At 41.6% G+C, this 12,724-nt stretch overlaps 1 protein-coding gene across 1 annotated transcript in view; it reads left to right on the top strand.

The window, feature by feature from the left end:
• The window catches only part of SKAP1 (src kinase associated phosphoprotein 1), a 280,023-nt gene that overhangs the window by 248,136 nt on the left and 19,163 nt on the right, over positions 1 to 12,724 (top strand). The window contains exons 10-11 of the mRNA XM_055328928.1: positions 348 to 398; positions 9,081 to 9,181. Coding sequence (XP_055184903.1) covers positions 348 to 398; positions 9,081 to 9,181 — 152 coding nt within the window. The remainder of the gene's footprint in view (positions 1 to 347; positions 399 to 9,080; positions 9,182 to 12,724) is intronic.

The raw sequence follows: 12,724 nt of genomic DNA, 5'->3' as shown, positions 1-12,724 counted from the left end.
CCTAAATAATCCAGTGGATTGAAAGCTCCACAAGGGCAGGGACCCTGCTTATCACCTATCACTGCATCTGCTGTTTCTAGAGAGGCACCTTGCATATAATAAGCACTTAAAAATGTTTATGAATGAATGAATGAATGAGTAGGGAAGGAGAGGGCCAGTTTGGAGATGCGAGATGATTAAAAAAGAAGAAGAAGAGAGAAGAAGAAGAAGAAGAAGAAGAAGAAGAAGAAGAAGAAGAATTTCCTTGAAAAGAAAAAGATGAGCTCTGAGAAAGCAGATCCACCAGTGTAAAGAGCATAAGACTATCAACCACTAATTGCTAATGCTGATTGTGTTTATCCCCTCAGATGAAGAGCATGATCTGGAAGAGGATCAGAATGGCACTCCACATAAAGGAGGTATGAGAGCTTCACAAATATGCAGGTACTGGGTAGGATTTTTAGGCTTGACTGGAGAAGGCACCTTGCTCCAGACTACAAACATTACCAGACTCACTAATTAAGAGGGTCCGGTGTGTCTACCTCAAAAGCCCCAGATAAGATGACTGGATAGGGAAATATCTCAATCTTAAAAGCAGCCACTCACCTTAATTAATGTTCCCGAAACAGCTAAGATTTATCCTAGAGAGGGTAAGAAACCAAACCAGTTATATATTTTTTCCTATCAGTATTTCCTAAATCAGTACAGTGAAAATAGAATATTCTCATCTCTAAGAGATCAGAGGATTGAGAATGGAAAGAATGGAAATGTCTCCTCTCTGAGAGGCCTGGAGATTGCAAGTTCAGAGGGGAATGGAAATGTGTCAGATCTGAAAAGTGAATGTGGGGTGAAGGATAGAATTGCTTGGCGACGCTGACTTCTGATGGCCTGGTTTGATTCCAGGCACATTTGAAAATGAATATGTAAGAGGTTTGTTGAATACAAAATTACATCTTATTCATCCCAGACTGTTAACCATGCTTTAAGCAGTTAGTGAGTCCATCCTTTCCTAAGGTCAGATGCCCCTCCAAAGCCTCCTTAAGTGGACCAAGGACCTACTCCATCGTTGTCAGTGAAGGAATATGAATTGCAAGGGCCACCTCAAGGACATCCATCCCATCAGCAGAGCTTAAATCGTGGCTGATTGTAGATACTAGCTTATTTTTTTTCTTAGAGATTCTATGAAAATCTTAAGCCTAAGGAGTTCTTCCCAACTACCTCTTCCTGATCCCTCCCCATTTCCCTGGCCCTTCCTTTTCCCATTCTCCTATCTCTTCCTATCTTTTGTTGTTTTTTCTCTTTGTTATCCACTCAGCAAGACCCCCTTCTCTAAGGTTAGTGCCCTATGGGAAGTAAACATGTAGCAGGTTTAGGGAAGGACCTAACTTCATCAATCCCCAACTTCTCCCAGGGACAAGAGGCAGCATTAGAAATCATGTGCCAGGGACACCTGGGTGACTCAGTGGTTGAGAAATCAGGTGCCAAAGCAGGAGAAAAAGAAAGAACTGGCACAAGTGTGATTTAGGATTAATGTAGCTTTCAGTAAGCACCTCATAACAGTAAACCCATATAATTAAGTTCATTCTGGGGATCCCTGGGTGGCGCAGCGGTTTGGCGCCTGCCTTTGGCCCAGGGTGCAATCCTGGAGACCCGGGATCGAATCCCACGTCGGGCTCCCGGTGCATGGAGCCTGCTTCTCCCTCTGCCTGTGTCTCTGCCTCTCTCTCTCTCTCTCTGTGACTATCATAAATAAAGTTAAAAAAAAAATTAAAAAAAAAAAGTTCATTCTGAAACCTATTTTCTACTGTTTCCTACTTGGCTGTGCAGAAATCCAACAGAAAATCTGTTTGCTGACCAACCCATGTCCCAAGTCTTTTCTCAACCAACTTCCAACATTGATGCAGAAAAGAAGACACCTCATGTGAACAGCTTGGGTTGAATAACTATAAATTTTCTATGGCCAATTTTATATTAAATTCCATGCAGGAGGGCACCTGGGTGTCTCAGTGGTTAAGCATCTGCCTGCGACTCAGGTCGTGATCCCAGGGTCCTGGGATTGAGTCCCTCATCAGGCTTACTGCAGGGAGCCTGCCTGCCTCTTCCTCTCCCTCTGCCTCTCTCTCTGTGTTCCTTGTGAATAAATAAAACCTTTTAAAAATAATAAAGAAAGAAAGAAACTCCATGTAGGAAGCAGCAGTCTCTAGCAAAAGTCTAAAATTCAGTTTCAGGGGATCCCTGGGTGGCTCAGCAGTTTAGCACCGCCTTCAGCCCAGGGTGTGATCCTGGGGTCCCAGGATCAAGTCCCACATCGGGCTCCCTGCATGGAGCCCACTTCTCCCTCTGCCTGTGTCTCTGCCTTCTGTCTCTGTGTCTCTCATGAATAAATAAATGAAATCTTTTTTAAAAATAAAATAAAATTCAGTTTCAGACTCCTCCCTCATCACATTTCCTCTTTCAACCTTTCTTTCTAAGGTTCTATCTTGGGTGGGGGAATGGTGAGGGGAGATTTATTTCTTAACTATTCAACATTCTAATTCAAGTAGGTTTAAAAAAAAAAAAACAGGCCTTTTGTTCCTCATGCTTCTTGCCTCCAAAATAGGTGTTGTTAAAGTGTAGTGAGCTCTAAATATGTTTCCATGGTTTATACTTCCCACCAGTTATAATGATTGGTGACTTAGTGATTAAAAAACAGAGGACTTTTTGCTCTATCTGCAGAATCTGAGGCAGGAATTTTTATTATTTGTGTTTACTTATTTATTTATTGAATTTATACAGTGCCTTTTCTCCAGAGAAGCTATAGATATGGCAACAAATATGGAGCATCCAAATGTCATCACTTAGCTTTATAACAATAAAATGTACAGGTCCAAGGAAAGGGTAGGCAGCCCCATGAAGACATATAAAAGGGAACTCTGGGACAATGTGAATTCTTATGTAATAGACAACCTACACAAGTTTGGTTCACTTAATTTTTTTCTCAGATGTCATATGTCTTTGGCAGGGTGGCGGACTTTTCTCCTAAAAGATACCGTGGCTAGCAGGGTTACCTTTTTTCTCCAGAACTCTTCCAGGGATCCTGTTCCCAGAAATGCTGTGCTTTCCCATGATACAATTGCTAACATTTTTAAAGCCCAACTAGATCTTATCAGAAGAGGGAAAAAAAAAAGGAATTCAGTTTATCCTCATTGGGTGTTAATGACCCTGTAAGATGTAATTTCTTTTATTTTATTCTGTTACCTAGAAAATCTATCACAGCCTTGTAGTATTGATTGTTCAATCTATAAAGAGCTCAGTTTACAGCATGACTGTTAGTAACAGGGTTATTTTAATGAGTGACTCTTCAACACCTCAGATTCTCACTAAATTGCAACCCATCAGCCTAACAGTCTAACACTAAGTGTCTTCTGTGATGAGAGCTTATCTCCCTTCCCTATCATGAGAAGGCAATATCCAGGTAACGAAAAATAAAACTCATTCTGTGCTGTTTATATGAAAATTACTGGCCATTGGCTTGAGTATGCCATGTCAAATAAAAAGCCAAGCTGGAGGCACAACTCATCCTTAGATACATCAAATACCTGACCAAGGAGATCTCCAAACATGTTGTTTTCACTCTAAAATGGTAGGCCAATTCAGCCAAAAAAGAGCCCACATGTGGTACCTTCTGCAGGGCAGAAAAGGAGTCAGTGATGAACTTCCACCACCAAGGCACTTTTCCATTTTAGCGCATACCAATGGAGTGATTACATGAAAGGGACAGAGGAAAGCCACAGAAGTATTTGCAGCTCTTACTTTTTGAAACCTATTTCCCAAGACCAAACATTAGTTGGTCATCAGCCAGCTACAATTTTGGCCCAATAAAAGGAGCATGGGAGATGAAGATCAGGATCTGTGAATGTTCTCAACTTCAAAATCATACTTACAACATTAAGGACCATAGAATTTTAAAACCCAAGATTAAAGGGCTGTAAAAATAAGCAAATGGTAATGTTCAGCGGCTCTTCCTATTCTGGTGTGTCAGTGGAGCTTGGCAAATTTCTTTTTTTTTTTTTTTTAAGATTTTATGTACTTATTTGAGAAAAAGTGTCCACACGAGCAAAGGGAGGGAGGCAGAGGAAGAGAGAAGTGCAGAAGGAGAGGGAGAAGCAGACTGCCTAATGGGCAGGGAGCCCAATCTAGGGCTCCATCCCAGGACCCTGAGATCATGAACTGAGGTGAAGGCAGATGCTTAACCAACTGAGCCACCCAGGTATCCTGGCAAATTTCTTTATGGCTTTCTTTCTGAAATGGTTACTAAGGTATCAGACTGAGTCTGCTTTAATGGACTGAACATGGTGGATTTCTCCAGCCTGGCTTAGAAAAATATTTCAAGTCCCTTCCAGTGGGTCACTGCTTTGGCTTTCTCTTTCTCACCTACCCATGGTCTAGCGAGGACTGGCTTTATCCATCTTCTCATTCTGTCTCTCTTTTTCATAATTTGTTAAGTAGTTGCTCCCATAGCCAGGCCTCATTAGTACAGCCCTTTGGCTCATCAAGCAAATGTAAACAGCAGGCTGACCTGCCTTTAGCCTTTTTCCCTTGGTCACAGCTTGAATTCTGGAGCTACCCACTCTCTCCCAAACAAAAGCTCAAGGTGACATATGAACCCTAGAAGGAACACAGTCAAGATCTGTGGTTCCTAAGGAGGAGAACAGCCAAAAAGGTGTCCTGGTCCTTCCTGAGAACTCTCATTATAGAGGCTCATTTTCAAATTCTGACTCTATCAACAGTAGTACCATCCTGGCCTCAGTTACAGGAGAAATGACCACTGCTGGTTATAAAGAACTTGTTGGGGCACCTGGGTCTCAGTGGTTGAGAATCTGCCTTCAGCTCGGGTCATGATCCCAGGGTCCTGGGATCAAGGCCCACATCAGGCTCCCTACAGGGAACCTGCTTCTCCCTCCGCCTATGTCTCTGCCTTTCTCTGTGTGTCTCTGATGAATAAATAAATAAAATAATTAAAAAAAAAAAAGAACTGGTTGTGGAATGAAAAATGTTTTGCAGTAAGTATCTAGAAAAGAGAGAGAAACAATATATTTTTAAACTTAGACTATTGCTATTCTTCCTATGACATTTTGTTTGCTGGGAGCTTAACTTCTCTTATATGGGATAAAGGAAATAAGATACTTCCCCACCCCCTGCTTTTTTTTTTTCTCTAGAAAAAGTCCTTCTCAGCTCTGCTAGCAATTTAAATGCAGTGATCATACCCATTAGCTTCTCTATCATTGTAATTGTTGTTAATTGTTATAACTGTTTTAGTTATTAGTAGTGTCATTATTGCTCTAGGTCCTCTGTCTGTTTTATGCTGAATATATTAGTGCTTTGCTTTTGAATTACCAGGCTTTATTTAGTGCAGAGTTACGGTTTTTTTGGAGAGACATTGAGAAATGCTGGCATTAAGCTTTATTCTTTTGTTTTTCATTCCAAATGGACAGACTGGAAAAAAATAATTAGATGGAATAATGTCCTCAAAATGAGAATGAGGATGCTTTGAATTAATTAAATGGTCAGAATGCTGCACCATTTCTGATCTGAGACTTCTACTAGAGTCCTGTAAACCTAAAGGAACCTCAATCCAGCCCACAGAGGAAATCTCTCAGGCTCCCAATTCCTCACTGGTCTGAAGACAGTCTCCTATGCATTCGCTTGTTTATAGAATGACCCGGGCAAATTTAGGGAGAAGCTGGACTGACCCTGCAAACTTTTAGGCCTTCAAGCTCTTCCACAGGTCAAAGGGTCCGGAATGAAGTCCTCCTCCACCTTACAACTTCCCCTCCTCAAGATCTTCAAATAACACCCACTCTCAGGTGTTGATAACACAACCAAAGCTTCTGGGAAGCCTTCCATAAAGTGAGCTTCGCTATTACACACAGAACCCTCAACTTCCCCTTTGAAGACGTATCACAATTATAGATAAGTAAATATCTGTACAACTCTGTTTCAAACAGTGCCACCCCCACCACCACCAGACAGTAGCCCTAAGAGCAGGGACTGTGTGTGGCTAACACTAATTCCCAACATCCCGCCCAGTCCTTGGCACTTTAGTAAGTGCTATGTACATACCCGTTGAATGCTGAGGAATAAGGGTAGTGAAGTTGTGTGTATACATACACATAAATGCAAGTCACACATGTTAAAGAGAGAGTCAGCAATATGGAGTCTAGTCTTATCCATCCTCACCGATTTCCCTAATACCAGAACATCTCTGTCTAGAAAAGTCCCCATACTTAGCCCTTCATTCTGCTTTTTCAAGGCTGTCCTTTTATGGTTCTAATTCTGACAATTCTGGTTCTCGGGCTAGGTAAACTATCTGCTGGATTCCTGAACTCTACCTTCTCTTAGCCTTTAGCTTGTGAAGAACCAAAAGCATTTCCTATATTTTTTCTTGAAAGGCTCTTGTTTTCTTCCTACCTTCTTTTTTTTATTTTTTTTATTTATTTATTCACGAGAGAGAGAAGAGAGAGAGAGAGGCAGAGACACAGGCAGAGGGAGAAGCAGGCTCCATGCAGGGAGCCCAACGTGGAATTCGATCCTGGGTCCCCAGGATCGTACCCCAGGCCGAAGGCAGCACCAAACCGCTGAGCCACCAGGGCCGCCCTTCCTCCTACCTACCTTCTTGCCTTCCTCAAGATCTACATTGCTTTTAGAATAGGTCTTTTTCAAGGTATTCTCCTCTGGTGTCTTATACGCCCAATATCAAGTGACTTTTTACATATATCCCCAAAAAGTACTCATAATCTTAGGAACATTTCCAGGCACATAGGGAGCAGTACCCCCCAGTGACCATCTCTAAGCCAGGCAAACCCAAGACAACTTTGCCAATCTTCTTGCCATTCAGAAATACCAAGTCGTATATAAAACTTTTTATAAAATTATTTTCTCTATAATATAAGAATGTATGAAGAATATTGATGTCAATATACTTTTCATTTCTGGGGTGCCTGGGTGGTTCAGTTAGTTAGGTGTCTGCCTTCAGCTCAGATCATGATCCCAGGGTGCTGGGATGGAGCCCCACATCCAGCTCCCTGCTCAACAGGGAGTCTGCTTCTCCCTCTCCCTCTGCCACTCCCCTTGCTGTGCTTTCTCTCTCTGTCTCTCAAATAAATTTTATAATTTATATATATACAATTTTATATATATTATTATAATATGTTTTTTCATTTCTAGTTTTGTCAAAATCTTCAGGTAATTAATCAATGCCATTATAACTAAAAATACTTTAATATATCCTCTGGGAAAACCATTTTCACTCTTCAGGGACTGATATTTCTCTATTATTTCATGTCCTGGTATCCCCGAAAATACATTATTTATCTTTCCAATAGTTAGTATTTTTCTCCCAATGTGTTTTTCTTCCAAACGCATTCTTAACTCCATGGTTTCCAGTGTCATTGTCTTGTTTGCTGCCCTCTGTTGTCTACTGCATATACAATTACCTTCCTAAAAGAAAACATAACTGATTTTATATGGTTAACATTTTTACTTCTGTTCACAATAGCTGCATCTTAATTAATAGATCTGTCCCACCTTGGTTTTTGTGCACTATAAGATTTCTACTAAAGTTCCTTCCCAGGGCAGCCCTGGTGACGCAGTGGTTTAGCGCTGCCTGCAGCCTGGGGTGTGATCCTGGACACCCGGGATCGAGTCCCATGTCAGGCTCCCTGCATGGAGCCTGCTTCTCCCTCTGCCTGTGTCTCTGCCTCTCTCTGTGTCTCTATGAATAAATAAATAAAATCTTTTTTAAAAAAAAAGTTCCTTCCCAGATACACAGGCACTTTGTTCTCTTGTGCCTTTATTATTTGAATTGCTGATAAGTAAGGCACAAGTTTTTTAGAAAGCAAACAGAGCCAGTGCCTCTGTCTACCCACACTGCCCACTTGCCTTCCTCCATCTATTCCCATCCTCAGTGACCAGCACCATCACTCCTCATGCATGGGAAGGTCAAAACAAATGAAAGGAAAGGTAGAAACTGGTACAAATAGGGTCCCCAAAAGTTACTTGAAGTTTAATTAGAACCCAGGACTCCTGACCCCCATCAATAAGAATCTCATTTTGGTAGGTGCTTAGCTGACATCTCTCACACACAGCATCCTGAGGAACAGGAGCACTGCCACCTCATCCCTGGTCTAGTGGGCATTTGCTCTCCTGCCATTCAAATCCCCAGATCCTCTCCCACTTTGTGCTCTAGTTAGTGTTTAACCTTTCCGGGAGAAGAAGATCAATACAGATTCTTCATTGCTAAGAATCGATGGCTGTCCTGTGGCATCACTGCCATCCAGTCTTGCTGAGAAGCCCAGTAAATCTCTCCGGCTGCTTCAAAAGCTTGGTTTGTCGTCTTCAGTTGCTTTCATTTTTAATGCAGATCACTTTGGTTTCTGTCCCCCTGGGGGCTTGCAGATAAATCTTGGCAGGCGTGTTCAGAGTCTACAAATGAGATGCTGGAAAAGGGCCAGCCCACCCAGAATTTAGTTGTAATGGATGAGACACCCCCTTGGTTCCACTTAAAGACTGGGCTGTTCGTAAGCATATTTATTGGGGGATTACCTCATATAGTACCTGGGTGGGAAGTGCCCAGGATGAAGTTCCTGTGTAACAGAAGACACCAACATGTGAGATTGTGATGCAGATACATGCTGGCTGACTCAGCCTCTCCGTAAATAGGCAGAAGTCAGAGACTTATCCCATTCCTTCAAATGCATTTTGAAGAGAAGTCCTGGATAGTTTAGATGCTCTGAATCAAGGAAATCTCTGCACTGCTTACTTACAAACCAAGTAAAAAATTACCTGTTTTTCTTTTATTAATAAATGAATGTATTTATCATATTATTGAATAGCATCTGACTAAGGGTGATCTGTAAATATTTAATGTTAGTTAATGATCTCCTTTTCCCACAGTCCTTTGCTCATGCTGAGTGTTTGGCTGTATCTCATCACAACCCCGCTGAATCCTAGGTTTCCTAGGGGCAATATTAGAACCCTGGTTTCCATTTACAGCAAAAATGTGGGCTCCCTGGAAAAAAGACAGAGTCCTTTTAACTTTGATTTCTCCTTTCTTTGATCAGTGGACTATACCAATTATTACCAGGGCCTATGGGATTGCCATGGTGACCAGCCAGACGAACTGTCCTTCCAACGGGGTGACCTCATCCGCATTCTGAGCAAGGTAAGGACGTAGAATGTGGAGCTTGAATCAAAAGTCGATTTTTGTGGGAAGCCTGGGTGGCTCAGTCAGTCAAGCATCTGACTCTTGATTTCATCTCAGGTCATGACCTCACAGTTGTAAGATGGAACCCCTCCATACTGGGTGTGGAGCCTGCTTAAGATTCTCTCTCTCCCTCTTTCCTCTAAAAATTTATTTTTTCACTTTCAGTGATGTAGTCACCATAACCAAAATTATTCCATGTCATACATTTCTCTTGTGTGTATTACATGGCTCCCTCACACATAGAGTAAATTCCCATTGATTCTTAATCGTGGAAAATTTTAATTGAAAATTCAGAGTCAGGAACTAATTTTCAAATTTAAAAATGCAACAAAGTAGCTATAACACTAAAACTATGCCAATCAAATTATTCTTTTTAGGGTATTGTAGTGCTTAAAAGGTCATCATTATGTACATAATTTATTACTGTGTAATTCTCTTGAAAACATTCTGGCTTGGTAAACCACCTTCTTATGTCATTTACAGATAAACAAGACTATAATATAATTATGGTGGGGCAGGGGGGGCAGTCAGAGCTAATTGGTTCAATTGGTTTGAGCAAGTGCTGGTAAGACCAAGATAGTGAATCCAACTCCACGAGAGCCAGCTAACTTTATTCTCTTCCTCAGTCATAAAGCTAATCCCTAGCGCCAACTAACCATCCCACAAATAGTGTTGTTGATTATAAAAGAATTGAGAAAAAAATAAAAGGATAGATTATTGCCTATCCATCACTAATGTGAAGAAGATTCAGAAATTACAGGTTACCGTTTGAGGGATCAATAGCATCATCCTTTGTAAAGAAAGATTGTACATATTCTATATAGGTGGACTTAGGAAATAGGTTCTGTCCCTGAAGTAATGTATGAAAAAGTTCTTTCTCTATGAGGTCAATCTCTACAAACACATTTTTTAAATAGGCACTATTTGTTCTTTAATTAATGAGTATGTGGATTCCATAAAGGCAAATTGAAAACCCATTCTGTTATTAACTCATCATTTGCTATTTATTTTTATTCTGTCAATGGCCAAGGGTTTGTCTCAATTTGAAAGATACCATAAGATCCTTAGGAAAAAGACCAGGGCCAACGTTAGGTAACTTTCAGTAGTTGCAGCAAGTCCCCTTGCAGTAAGGCCCAAATTCAGACCCAATCTTTTACAAAAGAGTAGGAAGCCTGCAAACCCGGCTGAGATCACAGTCTTCTAGTAATTTCTTTCAGAGTCCTAATTTAGCTCTATCCTAGTGCCATTCTGGTGCAGCTCCAATACACCAAGAATAAATTGGAAGCAAAGAAGGGAGTGGACATTGGCCTGATTGGTATTTCAAATGCCCGAAAGCAAGGTTTGCCTTGTAATAGAATTTGTGTACATTACCACGCTGGCATTACAGGGGTAATCGAGTTATCCACTCAGGTGTGACCAGGCCTCTGTTTGCCCAGAGCCCGCAGGTGAACAAATTAACTGTTTACATTGTCTGAGGTGCCTGCAGCAGGAGGGGGGGCAGAACAGAGCCAGACTGTCTGCTGGCCTTCTCTCTCGGTTGTGATTATTTTGTTTGTTTTGCATGTCTTTTGCCTTTGTTAATGGCTTCTCACTAGGGGTCCTTTTTCTCCATTTAGAAGGGGCTGTGTGGTGACTTGCCCTGCAGTACAGAGCTATCTGCAGTTACCCTGGCTGTTGTATTTTTAAGAGATACCAAAGAACATGGAGAGCCTCCCCTACCCATCTGTTTTAACCAATCCTCCTTCCCTTACTGAAAGCTAATATGTCAAACTTTGATGCAGGGAGAACACCTTGCTGCTTTGGTTTGGTCTGGTTTCTTTCTCCATCTTTCGGAAGGCCTTAAGTCTATTTTCATCCTTTCCCGATGTAGTAGTGCATTTCTCCCCCCAAAAGCTACACCAGCTGCCTCCCTTCTGCACGCTGTTAATCCCTGCATGTCAGAGGAGGAAATGAGAGGCTGGAAGCTCAACTGGAGTTTCCCTCATAAAGCTTCATTCCAGTTAACGTTGGCTTGGGGAGCATTTTGGATTGGATTTACCTTTATTATATCACCTAACTCAATAACAGTCCTTGGACAGGAAGGAACCTTAAAAGGCCAGCCAATCCATTCCCTTGCCTCTAAGAAACACAAATGAAACAATTCAGACAGATAAGAAAAGGAGATCCCTCTATCATTAGCAGTTTGTCTACTCAGACATTCAGTAACTCCGAATCTCTGGAATTTGTTCTCACATGAATCCTAAATGCATTCCAGTTTAGCCCCAACTGGCTTCCTTTGGGAGAGTCAGTTACACTCTGCAACCTGCCTCTTGCATGTAGAGGAAAAGAACTGACCCAAGTGGAAGTTAGTCCAAAAAAATGGTATCTAGAAATCTCCATTTTACTTTTCTCTCTGACCAGTAAAACCTTTGTCAGACAAGAAAGGCCTACTGGCTTAGGAACCTGGAGAAGTCTATTTCTACCAAGAAAGCCAAGACAAGATGCAACTGGGTACATACCTGGATCAGTTTCCTTCCCCGTAAAATGAGGGAGTTGTGTTGGATAGCCTCTAAAGTTCCTTCCACCCTTAGGATTCCTATCCTAAACACAATGAGTTTGACACCACATCATTGCTAAAGAAATTCCACACGAAAATGTGTTTAGCTTTAATTATTTATTCAGATTAAACAAATTTAGGGGCAGCTGGGTGGCTCAGTCAGCTAAGCATCTGCCTTCAGCTCAGGTCGTGATCCCAGGATCCTGGGATCCAGCCCCACTTTTGGCTCCCTGCTCCATGGGGAGTCTGCTCCTCCCTCTTCCTCTGCCTTCCCCTGCTTGTGTGTGCTCTCTCTCTCACTCACTCAAATAAATAAATAAAATATTTTTTTAAAAAAAGATTAAACAAATTTAAAAATTTCTGTTATAACTTGTTTTGGGCCCTCATAAATGCCTCTGGTTTTCCCCTCTTCTTTGTATGATAAAAGAAATACTGGGGGAGTGGGCAGGTTAAGAACAGGAAATAGCCCCTGGATGGGGAAGTGAGGTGGGGGGGGGGCTTTATTCCTGGGCTCCTGGTGCTCCCTGTTGTTTCTGAATAGTTGCCCAAATATGATCCAACCTTGAATCTTAGAATCCTAAGTAGAGGAGAATCTGTTAGGGCCTAGGGCGTAGGCCCTTTGGGTAAGAATGATCCCAGAAAGAGAGCTATTTGTCCATTTTATGATTTTATTTTATTTTATTTTACTTTATTTTTTAGAGAGCTAATGTGAGTGGGGGTGGAAGGGGGGGGCAGAGGGAGCTAGAATGTTAAGCCTGCCATGGGGCTCAATCTCAGGACTCAGAAACCAAGACTCTGAGTCACCCAAGTGTCCCTATTTATCTTTTTTAAAATAAATTTTCCAGAGAGGATGATTGGCTGGGCAAGAAAGATACATCCAAGAGATAACCAAATAACCATCACCTGTCCTATTCTTAAGGAAGCGGATCAGTAACAGATGAGTTACTTAAGTGACCCTGAGCAAA

Source organism: Nyctereutes procyonoides, unplaced genomic scaffold (assembly GCF_905146905.1).
Source record: "Nyctereutes procyonoides isolate TBG_1078 unplaced genomic scaffold, NYPRO_anot_genome, whole genome shotgun sequence".
Taxonomy (NCBI): Eukaryota; Metazoa; Chordata; class Mammalia; order Carnivora; family Canidae; genus Nyctereutes; species Nyctereutes procyonoides.
Note: the sequence above shows the minus strand (reverse complement) of the source record. Positions and strands in the feature narration are given on the sequence as shown.